The sequence below is a fragment of the Plutella xylostella genome, chromosome 6 (assembly GCF_932276165.1).
Source record: "Plutella xylostella chromosome 6, ilPluXylo3.1, whole genome shotgun sequence".
Classification (NCBI taxonomy): domain Eukaryota; kingdom Metazoa; phylum Arthropoda; class Insecta; order Lepidoptera; family Plutellidae; genus Plutella; species Plutella xylostella.
In genome coordinates, this window is record NC_063986.1 from 4,421,058 (window position 1) to 4,438,111 (window position 17,054).

Consider the following 17,054-nt stretch of genomic DNA (forward strand, 5'->3'; position numbering starts at 1 on the left):
TGGAAATACGCACATGACATTCTGATACGGGTAGGGAGGTAGATAGACTTTTTAGACCCTTGCCTACTAATAATAAGGCAACATGTCGTTTTACTCATCAGTAAGTAGCAGTGGCAGACAAAAATCACGACTTAATTTCTGTTTAAAGTTAGATATTTAATTGCCAAACCTTTACCCAAGATTTAATAGAAAACCGTACCTTCTTAGATTAATAAAACGTTCCTCTTCTTGCGTAAGGCTTATAAAACATTTATTATGGTAATCTCAACACACTTTCAATCTTTTTACGATATTTAAGTTCCAGCCATCGCACTCGCTTTACGGCCGTGGCATAAATTCATTTTTGCGTCCTCATATTTTGCGATAGCCTAGTTCACGCTCGTAACGACCAAGTATCCACTTACTGCCGGTTTCAATATCTGACCCTTAACGAACTTGTATTGACAACGATTTTCGGATTCAAAATGTTATGTTGAATTTTACACTAATTACTTCGTAAATGTTAGGTACTATGGTTTGACTTCGCGATACCCCCTCTGTAACTACCGACTGTAAGTTACGCTGTAACTGACTTGTAACTTTCGACTTAAAAAGTCGCAATCAGGCAATTAGCGAATATCGTTAACTGTCTATCATCGATATATAAATAACTTTAACGGGACACATTTCAGGATTAAGATACATTGAGGGTGGAGGGTGGTGCACGTTGTGCTATATACATAATACCTATATACACTACAGTCAAAAGCATTAGATATCAAATAAAGGAATCTAACTCGTGCACTAAAAATAAACTTTGTTGCTCGTAAAGGGTCATAATTTGGAGTTGCACCATTAAACTGTAGTGTAACTGCAAATCTCACATCGTATTTGAAGTTAAAGTTTTAGTAATTCCCTGAATCTTCTCCATTAGACTTTGTTTCACGCAATAATGCCTGTGTCAAAACTGTAAGTTCTGAAACACATGTGAATAAGGGTCATTTCTGCTTGTATCGCTAACATTCTTACATGAAACGCTCTCTAGTGGTCGTTTGGCGAGAATCTCACGGGTGTTATAAAGCTGCCATAAAACTATAACAAGAAGTTATGCTGTAGTAACTGTAATTCTAATGCAGAGGCCAGGTTGTTGCAAGATAAAAGCACAATGTTTGCATTAGCGTAGAACTGTCGCGTAGTAGGTAATAATAAAAATACTTTATTGCAAGAGTTAGTTCACAAAACAGTATAGAGTACACGTTCTGGTTACAATTGATGTTGGTGCCTAGTTGCAGTAAGGTTAGTTTTAGCGTGTGGCTTTGATGATTTACATTAAATTTTATCACAATGCCCTTAATAATATGAGTTTTAATTGAAACAAAAAAAAACTGTAGGCCATTTCTTTATCACCCTTCACTCATCATTATAATTTATAACGCAATATCAGTACAGTACTAACAATTATTGCAAGAGTTCTAACAAATTACGCGAAAAGGGATTTGTTGAGAATTTTGGCTACCTGCACATTTTTTTCAGTAGCATTTATAAATGTGTAGTCATGTTAGGCCTTACACCGAATAGTCACCATACTATCACCATCACAAGTTTTTCCTTATGCATGCTTTGTTCCGTCGGTCGCAACTGGAAAATTCAGCCAGCACAGTCATGTCATGTGAGCGACTGTACACAATGCTCAACTATTCAATACAAGTTAGGAAAAGTTGCTCGACACAGCATGTGTTACATGGCGCATACAACAGCAGTCTATCTGCAATATGTCTGGGTTTTAAAATGTTCGAAATAAAACTTGCGATACAACTTTGGAGACTTGTTTATTCGTGAATGTTTACTGTAGTGTGTCAGCGGATTGAAACCAAAAAATGCTGTCTTTTTTTATTTCTTGTTGGCATTAAATATATCAGTCGGAATACCGAATATATAATAGTATCTGCCAATAAGGATTGACGGACGCAGGTTTTTAAGGTGTCTTAAATAGCGTGTAGACGCATTTCTTTCATAGAAATTTCTTTCTACTCCTAATTTGATACAATGCGCATTATGTATGTGGGACCAGGCGGTGGAAATGAAAACCAAAAGTATTTAAACACTGAATCACGTTTATTCCAGTATTACATCGTTTAAAACAATTTTATGTTGAGCACAACAACCTTTTCTTATCCTCCATCTTTTCTTAATCCTTTCACTCACTCATTCTTCGTTCCTTTCATAGACAATACTTCCTTTCATAGATAATACTCGCTTTCATAGACAATAGTTCCTATCATACACTCTGCACTATCAAATATTATTAAACGATAATGTTACATTCCTACAACTTGGCCATCCTGTATAGTAGTCTGACCTCAGGCTACTCTAAATAATCTAACACAACTTTAACTTCAATAACAAACAACAGTTAAATAACTTTACAATTTTTCAACAACAAAAAATATTAATCTAACAGTTAAGTATAACTTTCCCTAAGTGACTCTAATCATCCACACAAAAAAACAAATTTAAGTGCAGTTTCAGAATAGACCTCTACCTAAATTACACAAACATTTAAAATAAACAAATTACCTTACTCTTAAATAAGAAAGTTATGTTAATGTTAACATCAGCTAGGGAATAAACACCACCCTTAAAACACAACAAGCACTTCAACAAAAGTATGAACTTCTTAACATCTAACACAAAAAAAAAACATTCTTTACCATAAAATGATAGTAAGTAGTTACAGAATAACACTGCAAAAAAAATCTTTAAGTTAAATCAATAGTATTTACCTTGTTAAACTACATAGCTACTTATTACACATAACATAGCACACCCTTACTTAGACTTCAGTAAACACAAGCTTATTATGATATTAAACACAACATTTAAATACCAATATAAACATTTTATATCCCTACCTAACAAAATAACAGCTGTAACTTTATTTTTCTGAAAATAAAGTTATTATTATTGAAACAATGTTACATATTTAAAGATGTTAACTACTCTTACTCAACACATAAAAATACAGTTAAACTTTATCTTATTTTAAATTTAAGCACAATAGAAATTTAAATAACAGCTGATACCTATACCAAATCATATTGGGTAAACCTCTTTCAACCAAACTGTTATGAAATTAAAATCATGGCCACATTTTCATGTAGTCTACACCCGTTGAGGTTTTCCTAGGTCCTTCAGTATTAAGATCAACTTTCTCTACATGGTACCTACCTTTACCTACTTTCTTTACTACTTGATAAGGTCCGAGAAATTTTGGTTTAAGCTTCAAAGTATTACCGAATTGAGTTCTCTGTATGGCTACAATATCCCCAACTACATAGTCCTGAGCTTCTTTCCTTTTCCTATTATAAGTTCTTCTGTTCTCTTCTTGAACCTTCAATATCTGTACTTTAGCTGCTTGTCTTACATTGTCTCTCCTTTCCATGAAATGTTGTCTGCATTCTTCATCTAATAATTCTATGAGCTTTATATCTTCTTTCTGCTTCAGCTTTGTACCGGTAAGCAAGTTAAATGGTGATGTGTTAATCGACCTTTGATAAGTACCATTTATCACTCTTTGCAACTTACTAACATGTTTATACCAGTGAGTAGGTTCTTCAATGCACATCTTGGTCAAAACAGATATGATAATCCTGTGGATGCGTTCTACTTGGCCGTTTCCTCTTGGTATACCAGTTGTTACAGCATGATGTTGAATCCCTTCTTCTTGGCAGTAATCTTTAAATTCTTGTCCAGTAAAGGCAGCTCCCTTATCAGTAATATACCTCGTTGGATTACCATAGTCCTTCTGATGTAGGCTCAGCTTCTCTACAGTTTCCTTTGCAGTCAACGTCTTAGTAGGGTAAATCCAGACAAACTTCGTGAATGCATCTACTACTGTTAAGATATAGTTGTACATTTTCTTGGTTGCATCCAATGGTCCAAGATGATCAATATGTAACGTCTCTAGTGGCAGCTCTACTTTGTCTATTGGACTGAGAAATCCTTCTTGTTTCCCTTCCTTCTTGCTTGCTAATATGCATGGTACACATCCTAAAATCACTCTATCTATCTTCTTGGCTAGGTCTTTTATGTAGTAGTCTTTATCTATCATGTCCATGGTCTTCTTTTTTCCAAAATGTCCAATTTCATGTGCTCTCTTTATGATTTCGGTCTCCATGATGTCAGGTATTACCAACTTTTTCTCTACACCTTTGTATATCAAGTCATTTTCTATGTAGAAATCCTTGTATTCTGTCTTCTCATTCAGTACTTCTCTTAACACACTTAAGTCGCTGTCTTCTTTTTGTGCTTTACATATCCGTGCATGTAATTCTGAATGTATCAGATAACAGTGAGGGTTTCTGCTTAATGAATCCACATGAGACATCTTAGCTCCAGCTCGGTGTTCCACTTCATAATCAAAATCTTGTAGGAATAAAACCCATCTTGCCACCTTGGCTGATACTTCTTTCTTATAAAGCGTCTTCTGAAATGCTGCACAATCAGTGACTATCTTGAAGTGTATTCCAAACAAATACTTCCTGAATTTTCTCACTCCTTCGACAACTGCTAGAGCTTCGAGTTCATAACTTGTATAGTTTCTTTGTTCCGTCTCGCTAGTCTTTCTACTCATGTAGTGTACTGGATGTAACTTCCCATCTTTCTCCTTCTGCATCAAAATGGCTGCATATCCATATTTTGAGGCATCTGTGTGCATCTCCGTGTCAAGACCAACTTCATATATCTTCAGTACGGGTTCACTACATAGTTTAGTCTTCAATACTTCAAAAGCGTGTCTTTCCTCTTCACCAAAGTAGAATTCTTTCTCCTTCTTAAGTAAGTCTGTGAGAGGCCTCGCTATCACTGCATAATTCTTAATGTACTTCCTGAAGTATGAGGTAAGACCTACAAAACTATGAACTTGCTTTACTGTCTTTGGCTCTGGGAAACATCTGACTGCTTCTGTTTTGCTTGGTGAAGGCTTCACTGTACCATCTTCAATGACATGACCCAAATATTCAACTTTTCTTTGTAATAACTGTGTCTTCTTCCAATTAATTTCAAGTCCGTACTCAGACGACACTTTCAATACTATCTTTAGTCTTTCAATAGCTTCTTCTTCATTCTCTGCCAGAATTATAACATCGTCGATGAATATTAGCACTATTCCACTAGCAATCTGCTCTCTGAAAATGATGTTAATAAATCGGCTGAAGTATTTAGGACATATAGAAAGTCCAAAAGGAGCTCGGAGGAACTCATACTGTCCTTCAGGGCTGCTTGTCACAAACGCCGTGTATTTAACTGACTCTTCTTCTACTGGCAGATGAAAAAATCCGTTTTTCAAGTCTAAAGTACTAAATACCCTAGAATTACTCAGCTTGTCTATGTGATCATCTATAACCGGCAATGGGTATTCATCTTTAATCATCTTTTGGTTAATTTTCCTATAGTCTACGCAAACCCTAATACTACCATCTTTCTTTGTAACCAATACTAATGGACTTGCATACTCAGAATAACTAGGTCTTATTATCTCCTTAGCTAACCACTCTTCCACCTGACGCCTAACAACTTCTTCCTCTTTGATAGCTAACCTTCGTGGACGCTGAGCTACAGGCACTTCATCTTTTAAAATAATCTTCAACTTTATTGGAGCCTCTTTAGTAAACATGGGCTTGTAACTAGCAACAAGTTCCTGTACCTCTGGATTACTACATAAAGGTTCATCAGCCTCAATAGGTAAACACAACATGTACTGACCACCTTCAGTTTGTGCCATGAGCTTAACTGTACCCTTGTCTAACAACACAGTTGTATTCAACAGAAATGGTTGACCCAATATGACTTCGTATGGCATAACACCGCATGGAACAATATAGAATACAGTATCAAAATATTTACCATCAACTTTGATCGTAGTATGGAACTTTCCCACGGAACATACCCTAGATGCACCCAGTCCAGTGAGCACCACCTTGTCCTCGTTGTCCTCGTCATGTCCAGCTTTGTTAAGCCGGGACAACAGCTCCGACGACATCAGGTTGACATCGCTGCCCGAGTCTATCAAGGCCTCAACGTCTACATCACTTATTTTGACTAATTTCACTGATTTATTCGAATTACACAGAGATTCACTGACCGCACTGTTTGTGTTTACATTTACTCGCATGACACTTTGACTTTGACATTGACAGTTACACGATCCCGTTCCTTCGGCTTCGTTCACTTCGTTCATTCCGCGTCGTTCCCGTTCACCGTTCACTGCAGCGGCAGCGCCATCTTCTGGAATGACCGATACGCACATCGTCCGCTGACCGGAGGCGCCGTTTCCGCTTCCGCGGCTCCCGCCCTGTTGTTGTTGATGCCTCGTCGTAGTAGAAGATCGGCATTCCGTTCCAATATGGCCGAAATTGTTGCAACGAAAACATTTCACGCCATTGGGACACCGATTTGCGAGATGATTCTTGTCTCCGCAGTTGTAGCAACTGCGACCATCGGGTCTCGCCGTCTCTTTCTTCTCACGTGAAGATGAAAACACATTTTGCGTCTTACTTTCGACTTCAGTCTTCTTTACCGTCTTGGATTTCATCTTCTCGTAAATGGCCAACTTCTCCTTTAGAACAGAATAGGTAGTGACACCGTATAAGATAGCCTTGTTATTCTCATAGTCAGTAATGCCGTCAACGATATATTGAATCGCGACGTAGTCGGCAAACTTGGCTCTTTTGCCCAACTCCTTCATAGTTAGCATATACTGGTAGTACGTCTCATCTTTCTTCTTCTTCCTCGTAGCCATCAGCTCGTGCATTTCCTTGCTGTTCAACGCATCGGGAAACTCCTTTTGTAAGGCAGCACTCAGTTCATCGAATGTTTTAAACGTCTTCTCCGTCCTCAGCCACAACTCAGCCGTACCAACAAGCGACCGTCGAGCGACAATGAGCTTCTGCTGGGCAGTCCATCCGAATATCTCGGCATTATCCTCTATGTCGGCGGCCCACTTCGCCGAGGAATACGTCTTGTCTTCGCCATTAAATTTGGTGATTCCGCTGAATCCGTCGTTTGACGCCATGCTACCAAGCATCGCGTTGCTGCTTGCGTCGTTTTTTGTTGTCGTCGTCATTTTCCGTCTTCTTCTTCTTATATTCTTCTTATATTTAGTGACTAGTGACCAATCACTTTTTCAACTTTTATTTTATTTCGTCGTAGGTTTTTGATTTCCGTCTTTAATGGCCGTCGTCGTCCTGTGTGCTCATCATCATCACGCGTCGTTTTTTTTTTGCATTTCCACGCTCGATCCCGGACGAGCCCCCAAAATTGTGGGACCAGGCGGTGGAAATGAAAACCAAAAGTATTTAAACACTGAATCACGTTTATTCCAGTATTACATCGTTTAAAACAATTTTATGTTGAGCACAACAACCTTTTCTTATCCTCCATCTTTTCTTAATCCTTTCACTCACTCATTCTTCGTTCCTTTCATAGACAATACTTCCTTTCATAGATAATACTCGCTTTCATAGACAATAGTTCCTATCATACACTCTGCACTATCAAATATTATTAAACGATAATGTTACATTCCTACATGTATTTAAAGTTGACTTTTCTTAAAACCTTTTATTTTAATTCTAGGCTAAGATTGTATACTATTTGTTCTGATCCAAATAAATCTATACTATTATTATTAATCTGTTTCCCCCCGCCAGGCTACGAGAACATGATAAAGAACAAGCTGATCTACCCCGGGGCGAAGGGCTACATCAACGACTACAACCCGAGTGTAGACCCGGCCATCCTCGACGAGCACGCCACGGCCGCCTTCCGACACTTCCACACGCTCATCCGGGGATATCTGTCGTGAGTTGAGGAATAAAATAGTGTCAGTTGCATAGCAGTATGGTGAATACAGGTCTGATAAATACAGGAAATATAAATACAGAACATTACGTAAAAGATTGCTGCCTAGAGCGTCAAAAATGCATCATGTGCTGTTGACAATAATGCATTTTTGCGGTGCGGTGCCGCAACACATTATTGCCTCCGCAAGGTAGGCAGCATTAAGGGCGCAATTGGCAGTAGGAAAACTCCGCAGCTGTCTACCGCTGACTGAGTTAGCAGCACCGGTTTATTTAGTACGCCGAATATTCACAGTTTACTAGTTTTGCGCTCACTTTGCAGCGTGCCGTGTGTCTATTAAAGAAACAGAATACCCACTGTTTTATAACCAACAGCTGATTATACTTTTCTTTAAAACCTCTCCAAAATGTCTACTTAAATCTTCATTCTCCCCACCAGCTACATCAGCCAAGACCGTCAGCTGATCGGCGCCGTCCGCCTTTCTGATTGGTTCAACCGCCCGCTCATCCTCGAGCTCGGGAACAGCTTCAACGACCTCACCCGAGGACTCACCGTCGACAACATGGACTTCAGCGACCAGTTCTGGACCAGCGAGATCACTCAGTTCTTGTTCAAGTGAGTTTTCTGACGACTCTTCTTTAAAGAATATTCTTTATCTTCTTATAACAATTTTCAGCTTATGATGGGCGCAGGAGGAAGAGATGTTGCAGTCAGTTCATTAGACCTCTCGTTTATGATGTGCTGACGTTTGATGTACGAGAGTATTATCTAGTTTTTCTATAAATTTAAACTTATTTGAAAATCTACTAGGTATAATTAATCTGCACCCTGAATTTCGTTTCTTTTTTCAAACGTGCACACTTAAGATTCCACCAGTCAGCTTCAGGGTCATCAGCAACTGCAACTGGCTCTATCGATTGGCACCAACCGATTTGTCCTGGGTCCGAGGGGCAGAGGGGGAGAGCTCAGGCGCTGTGTATATCGGCATTTGTACATACATAGCCATCTTAAACCGCAATACCTTACAGGCGCAACAACACGTTCGGCGGTGACCTCCGCGCCACGGACATCCAGCGAGGCAGGGACCACGGCTTGCCGACCTACGTGGCTGCACGAGGCGCCTGCGGTCTGCCCGTGCCGCACTCCTTCCATGACATGACGGACTACATCTCTGAGGAGGTGAGAGATCAAGCAGTAAATAAGGATTAAAAGTTTAAGGACGCAACTCTAAGGGTTTATTTATTTATTTATTTATTTACAGAAATAGACACACCAACAGTACATTAGATAAAAAATTGTTCAGACACAGTATATGTTGCTTATCCTATCCATGCACCAATTATAGGTGTGCAACAGCATTCAAAAATTTTATCTTATAAATAACTAATTTAAATTCTAACATGCAATCATGCATACAATGCTTACATCTAAACTAAATTAGGTATAATATTGTACAATGAAATTTATATTGATTTGATTACAGAAAATAATTACAAAATAATACAAAAATTAATTACAAAATAATACAAACATTAATTACAAATTAATAACACCAATACAATAATTGACAGAAATTATATATATTATATTATGTCATAAAATATAATTTGAATGTAGAAATGTAGAAATAGGAGGTATATATGTAGTTGAAATTAGAATTGATGAATGATTGATTAATTAAGTTCTATTTAGTTTGCAGCAGTTTACGTTTCCAAGAAAGTGGGGAGTCATTATAAATGTCCAAGCTCAATGTCGACTCGAGATCATTGTAGCTCATCTGGAAACGATTGAGAGGCGAAAATTTACCTAGTTGGGTACGGGAAAAAAGTGGAGCAAATGTTTTAATAACCTGACATTTACGGTGATTCAACTTCGGAACTTTAAAGTTGAGTCGAGTTAATAAATCTGGTTCCGTCAATTCGCCTCTGACCAGTTTGTGTAGACTTTTGAGATCCTGGTACTGTCTTCGTTGTTCAAGGGAACACATTTTAAAATACTTTAATCTCTCCTCGTAGGGAACGCGACTATTAATATCGGAGCTGTTGGTTTTGTACGCTAGAAACCTGGTAAAGGATCTCTGCACCCTCTCTAACCGATCTATGTGCACCTGGTATGTAGGGTTCCAAACCTGGCTACAGTATTCGAGTCGAGACAAAACGAGAGCATTATAAAGTAACTTAAAACTTTCAATTTTTTTAAAACTCTTAGCCATGCGTTTTATAAATCCCAACATTTTGTTACTTGTATTAGCAACGTGCTCAATTTGACTTATAAAATTTAAGTTGGAGTCAAAAATTACACCCAGGTCTCTTATTGTTCGAACTTCTTCTAAGTTTGTACCATCTAAAGTATAGTTAGAGCAAACGGGACGTTTTTTCCGCGTAAATTTGATATGAAAGCATTTGCTAGCATTCAGTGTCATGCGATTAATAGTACACCATTTTTTTATATTATTTAAGTCAATCTGAAGTAGTTGAGAATCAGAGTCCGAATTAATTTGTTTATATAATTTCAAGTCATCAGCAAATAAAAGGCATTTGCTATGCTTAATAACTGAAACTATGTCGTTAATAAACATATTAAACAATAATGGCCCGAGGTGGGAGCCTTGCGGTACACCCGATGTCGAAAAATATGACTCTGAGTTAAAACCATCTTTGGCTACACGTTGATTGCGATCTGATAGATATGATTTAAACCAGCCCCACATCTCACCAGTAATCCCGAATTGGTAGCGCATTTTGTGTAAAAGCAGGTCGTGGTCGACCTTATCGAAGGCACTACTGAAATCCGTGTAGATTGCGTCGATCTGATTACCAGAATCAACAGTATGCGTAAGGTCAGACACATAGGTCAATAAATTAGTTGTTGTTGACTTTCTAGGCATAAAACCGTGTTGTAGAGGGGAAAGCAATAATCTGACATGACCATGTAACACCGGGTAAACAAGACTCTCGAAAACCTTGGAAAATATTGATAGGAGTGAAACTGGTCTGTAATTTCCCACAATGGAAGTATCACCTTTTTTATAAATAGGTACCACCATAGCTTCCTTCCAGACCTAAGGGTTTCCTCAGACGCAGCAGACAACACAAAAAACTGGTAAACGTGAAGCTATTCACAATCTGTCTGATCTGGCTATAAGCTGCCTTTGAAGCTTAGCTTATCGTATCCAGATAGACAAATCCAAATAGGTACTATTCTTTTTGTTGCTCGTTTCCTGCATCATATCTCATTGCTGGGAAAACTACTTCGACTTACCTGATCATGATTACTTATCCTTATGATATCTCTTCTGCCTTTCACGCCACAATTCTAGTTTCTAACCAAGAATTAACTATGTTACTACTACTCCTAGATTCTAGATTGCTTTATCATGAACCAGTAACGGCACTAAAACCCCTTCTGCTCCACAGAACGTGCGAATCATGGAGTCCATATACGCGAGCCCAGCAGACGTGGAGCTGGTGGTGGCCGGGTCCCTCGAGCGGCTGGTGCCGGGCGCGCAGGCTGGGCCCACCTTCCTGTGCATCCTCACTGAACAGTTCTACAGGACCAGGGTGGCTGATCGCTACTTCTATGAGAATGGAGCGGAGCGCGAGATCGCTTTTAGCCCGAGTGAGTTTCTGGATTTTGATATACTTGCGAGCAATGGAAAAGTTTCAGTCACAAAATGTCGACCTAATACTTTCGTTAGTAATAATTATTCTGATGCGCTGTTAAATCTACTTCAATTATGCCGTTTCGAAGAAAGAATTGCCGTCCTGTTTTTCCGTTTAGAAATAACTTGGTGGTATTGCTATGTCACTGGAACAATTTTTAATACGTGAATTTCAGTTTCGCTTTCTACGTCAATATTATTTTGCACAGTTAAGTGGTTCGCTTTGTTGAGGTAGTGATGAATACAAACATTCATTTGGATTGCTCATAAATCATAGAGACTTTGTAAGTTATAGTTCCTAGTTACATATTTCTCATTTTATGCAACACAAGTTCCCAAAATAGGTATTTTACGTACTTAAAAATTCTGCAAAATCTCGTTGAAGTCGTAAAAAAAACAAAACACTTCTACATTCTCTCTCTCTCTCTCTCTCAGCCTTCTGTAGTCCACTGTTGGACATAGGCCTCTCCTAACGATCGCCACCCCAAACGGTCACCCGCCATCTGCATCCAGCGGCTTCCCGCTACCTTCCGCAGATCATCAGACCAACGGGTTGGGGGGCGACCGACACGCCGTTTGCCGACACGGGGTCTCCACTCCAGAACCTTTCTACTCCAGCGGTCGTCGGCTCTGCGGGCTACGTGGCCAGCCCATTGCCACTTCAGCGTGCTAATCCTTTTGGCTATGTCGGTAACTTTAGTTCTCCTGCGGATTTCTTCATTACGAATCCTATCTCGCAGGGACACGCCTAACATAGCCCTTTCCATAGCACGCTGAGCAACTCTGAGCTTGTGGATAAGCCCTTTGGTGAAGCACCACGTCTCGGCTCCGTAAGTCATCACTGGCAACACGCACTGATTGAAAACTTTTGTTTTCAGACACTGAGGTATGTTTTCAGTGAAGATGTGTCGTAATTTCCCGAACGCTGCCCATCCGAGTTGTATTCTACGAGCTACCTCTTTATCGAAGTTGGATTTACCTAATCGGATCACTTGTCCTAGGTAGGGATACTGATCGACAACTTCGATGGTGACACCTCCTACAGTTACGGGCGATGATGAAACATGTTCGTTCGACATGACCTTTGTCTTGTCCATGTTCATTTTCAGCCCAACTTGTTTAGAGGCATCATTGAGGTCTGTGAGCATTTCGCCTAACTCCTCCAGCGTTTCCGCCATAATAACTATGTCATCAGCAAATCGTAGATGAGAGATATATTCGCCATTGACGTTAATGCCCAGTCTTTTCCACTCTACAAGCTTAAAAACATCTTCCAGTGCACAGGTGAACAGTTTCGGAGAAATAACATCTCCCTGTCTCACGCCCCTTTGCAACTGGATCGGTTTTGTGCTATGTTCGTGTAATCGAACTGACATTGTGGCAGCATTGTACATACATCTCAACACCTCGATATAGCGATAGTCTATATGGCACCGCTGAAGGGATTGAAGCATCGCCCAGAGCTCAATAGAATCAAAGGCTTTCTCATAGTCCACAAACGCTAGACATAAAGGTAGATTATACTCCTCGGTCTTCTGTATAACCTGCCGAAGCGTGTGTATATGATCTATGGTACTATAGCCTTTTCGGAACCCGGCTTGTTCGGGTGGCTGGAAGTCGTCGAGTCTTTGCTCGAGACGATTCGTAATAACTCTCGAAAACAGCTTGTACACATGGCTCAGAAGTGCAATGGGTCTATAATTCTTCAATAGGGCTTTGTTGCCTTTCTTGAAGAACAAAGTCACTACACTTCTGCTCCATGCCTCCGGGCTTGTGCCTTCGAGTATGACGGAATTAAACAGCCTCCGAAGTGCTATTAAAATCAGTCTACCGCCGGCTTTCAGAAGTTCTGTCGTTATTCCATCATCTCCCGGAGCTTTGTTGTTTTTTAGCTGTTTGAGAGCTATACTAATCTCGTCTAGACTGACGTCCGGAATATCTTCGGTATAGTGTCGGGTGAGTGGCGCTCGGCTGTCGTGAGCACCGCTGGTAATAGGGTTTTGTGTTGTGGTGTATAACTGTCCGTAGAATCTCTCAATTTCTCCCAGAATTTCGGGCACTGATGAAACGGTGTTGCCAGTGTCGGTCTTCAGTTGGGTCAACAGAGTCTGCCGAACAGGTCGATCTCTAGCAAAGACTTTGGAGCCCTTGTTTTGCTCTATTGCGTCTTGAATGCGCTTGCAATTGTAGCGTCTCATATCGCAACGTCTTGCTTTGGCGATCTGTCTGTTTAGACGTCTGTATTCGACCATATCAACTGAAGACTGCAACCTCATTTCTCTCCGTTCTCTTATGAGACTCAGAGTCCCATCTGAGAGTTTTTGAGGTCCTCGGTTGGTTCGGGACGAAAAATATTTCGATCCTACCTCTCGGACAGTTTCCACAAACCTATTATTTAAATCGTCAACTGTAACGCAATTCTCTAAACATATCAGGCGGTCGCAAAGCTCAGACTGGAAGCTTTCGGGATCCTGGATTTGAGCAGGAGTAGGACGGAGCGTGGACTTCATTAGACGGGAGCGTTCTATTTTGCAGTTTATATTCAAAGTGCCTCTTACGAGTCGGTGATCGCTGCCGGTCTTAACCCTACTGATCACTGAGACATCATTGAATATGTGCTTCTTATCCGTCAATATGAAGTCGATCTCGTTTTTAGTCTTCCCATCGGGGCTAATCCACGTCCACTTCCTTTGAGGCTTCTTCTTGTAGAAGGAGTTCATCATATAGAGGCCCTCCTTCTCCAAGAAGTCAGCCAGCATTTGCCCACGATGGTTCCGGACTCCAAATCCATGTGACCCCACTTTCGTCTCACCGCCTTCTTGTTTTCCGAGTTTCGCGTTAAAGTCTCCCATCACCACCGTGAAATGAGTAGTGAGCTTACGCAGGGCAGACGATACGTCTTCATACGCAAGTTCGACCTCATCATCGATGTGCTTAGATGTGGGTGCGTAAACCTGTATGACCTTCATTGAGTATCGTTTAGATATTCTCAGGATGAGGTACGCAACCCGTGTCGACACACTTCCGATTTCAACGATGTTGTTGACGAGGGACTTGTTGACGATGAACCCGACACCCCCTTGGGACAGTTGGTCGCCCTCCCGGTGGTACAGCAAGTTTCCGGACTGGAGAATTTCCGTATCCTCTCCCTCTCGTCGGACTTCGGATAACCCTATAATGTCCCATTTTAACTTGCTGATTTCCTCTTCCAGCTCCTCTATCTTCACGTCTTCCCTCAGTGTCCGTGCGTTATATGTTGCCAGGTGCAAGGGTCGGTTGGGCTGGTAGCCGACTCTCTGCCGGAGATTCTTCGCACCCCCTGCCCCGCCGTTACCGTGACCGCTACCGGAGTCCGGGATAGCGGGGCTGCCGGGGACTGGGGGCCGGGGCTTTGTTTTTTCCATCAGGAGGTGTATTTGCCATAATCACCGCGCTTGGCAGGCGTGTTGGTGATTCTCCTTTTTTACGGCGGGAGATCGCCGCCTCTGCTAGGAGAGGAGGTCGGGTCGATTTACCGCCGCCCGACATTCGGCGTTGTCACTCGTTAGCACCACCCAGGGGACACGTGTAGGGTAACTAGGGTTTGTACCTACGGACGTGAGCGACAAGCCCCCCATGTTGCAGAAGACGACATTTAGCTAGCCTTTTCCGTTTAGAAGTAATTTGGTGCTTTTCTCAGTGGAACCTTCTCATTGCCCGTGAGTGTGTATATTTTTTTACTTTCTTTTCTTCTTGCGTGCCAGTGTGGCGTGATCTTCTATTGTTTTTATTAACTTCTACATTATCACTTACCTATTAGTTTAGTGTTTCATTGCAAACCCTTGCTCAGTTTAAGGATACTTAAGAAGCAGGAACTGCTTTTCAAAACTATTTGGTATGGGTGTACGCCGTTTACTGAAATAGTTTGCAACAAGCCTCATACAGAACTTTACGCATTAAATGCTGTAACATAGGATATTTGCGTACGCTTTGGAAAACGGGACACTGCCATTGAAGTTATAATTATGTAAATAGGAAACTATATGTGTGCTACGCTTGGCAGTCTGGCGAGTGGCTTTATTCTCTAGTTTTTTTTATTCCTTGTACCAGTAAAGGTTACGTTATGAGTCTTACCATCCAATCTTAGACACATTATAAACGCTCGTAAGAGGCAGTCACATTTCGTTAAATATCACCTGAGGTTGTACCACGGTTTTAGGTACTTAGCCTTTCTAGCTGTGTAAGTTTATGTGTACTATAAGAATGTGTTTATCATTAAGAACACTAATGAATAAATCTACAACAAATAAGCTAGGTACCAGCCACTCACGAAAAATATAATTGATTGTACTTATTTGGGAAAATAGCTTCATTTAGTGCTTACATAAGACTAGTAAACACTTCATAGGTACAGTTTAGCAAACCGTATTTATAATACACTTGCGGACAATTTTGACTCTTATGCCGTCCGCTCTAAGGACGATCTAAAACAATAATAATTAATAACTGCCTACCTATTGTTCCCAATACCACTGAACAGTAGAGTTACGCACTCACGGCTATTGAAATTATTCATACTACGCGGTAATAATTTATCTAGCACGGTAAGATAATAATTTAGGACCTGTATTCTTGCCTCTCTAAAATGACGCTGAAAAGAAAAATCATTATGTGAGCTTTCATGAATTATCATTATTATTCAATGATTAATGAGGAAAGTAGTTTTTACGAACATTTAGGTAAATACGCTGCCGGGCAATGAAAAAGTTCTATTCAAAATTCCGACAGCAGACAACCCCAATTTTTTCAAAGATTTAATTTAGAATCGAACAAAATAATACCGATTTTAGTTGGTAATATCCTGATGCTCTGTTAAATATACTTCAATGTTGCAGAAGACGACATTTAGCTAGCCTTTTCCGTTTAGAAGTAATTTGGTGCTTTTCTCAGTGGAACCTTCTCATTGCCCGTGAGTGTGTATATTTTTTTACTTTCTTTTCTTCTTGCGTGCCAGTGTGGCGTGATCTTCTATTGTTTTTATTAACTCAAAAGCTTTGATAATGGTTCTTAAACTGAATTTTATTACGTACTACCTAATCTAAACGAAACAAAAAATCACAAGTAGATAATATTTACCATAAACATTTCAACAAATTGCATTAAGTTTCGGCGAGAATCCAGAAAAAATATTCATAAAAAACCCCAACCCTTAACTTATGTAATAGGAATATTTTTCTTCCTTTTTGCCGAAGTTAAAAGTTTTCCGCTGTAAAATTTATTTTCAATTTTGCGCTGGATAAATAATATTTTATACTGTTAAGAAAAAGTGTTGCTAGTTTTTAATATTTTTACCAGGCAAATGGATAAGATTAAATCATTAATTCATGCTGACATTTACGTGCTATAACACTGATGTTTCATTATTATCATACTTCGCTGTAACATAAGATTCTATTTCCCAAATCATCGCCAAATAATGTAAATTTATATGCTACATTACCTCCTGATGAAAGACTAATGAAGCGCTGTTATTGAGTACCCAAGTATTCGAAAGATTGCTCCCTTTTGGGCACAA

General features: G+C 40.0%; 1 protein-coding gene across 6 annotated transcripts in view; it reads left to right on the plus strand.

Annotated features, from left to right (window-relative positions):
- The window catches only part of LOC105384545 (peroxidase), a 112,262-nt gene that overhangs the window by 91,674 nt on the left and 3,534 nt on the right, over nt 1-17,054 (plus strand). For all 6 annotated transcript variants that reach the window (XM_048633613.1, XM_048633616.1, XM_048633615.1 and 3 more), the window contains 4 exons: nt 7,689-7,839; nt 8,278-8,454; nt 8,868-9,018; nt 11,256-11,457. In XM_048633613.1, coding sequence (XP_048489570.1) covers nt 7,689-7,839; nt 8,278-8,454; nt 8,868-9,018; nt 11,256-11,457 — 681 coding nt within the window. The remainder of the gene's footprint in view (nt 1-7,688; nt 7,840-8,277; nt 8,455-8,867; nt 9,019-11,255; nt 11,458-17,054) is intronic.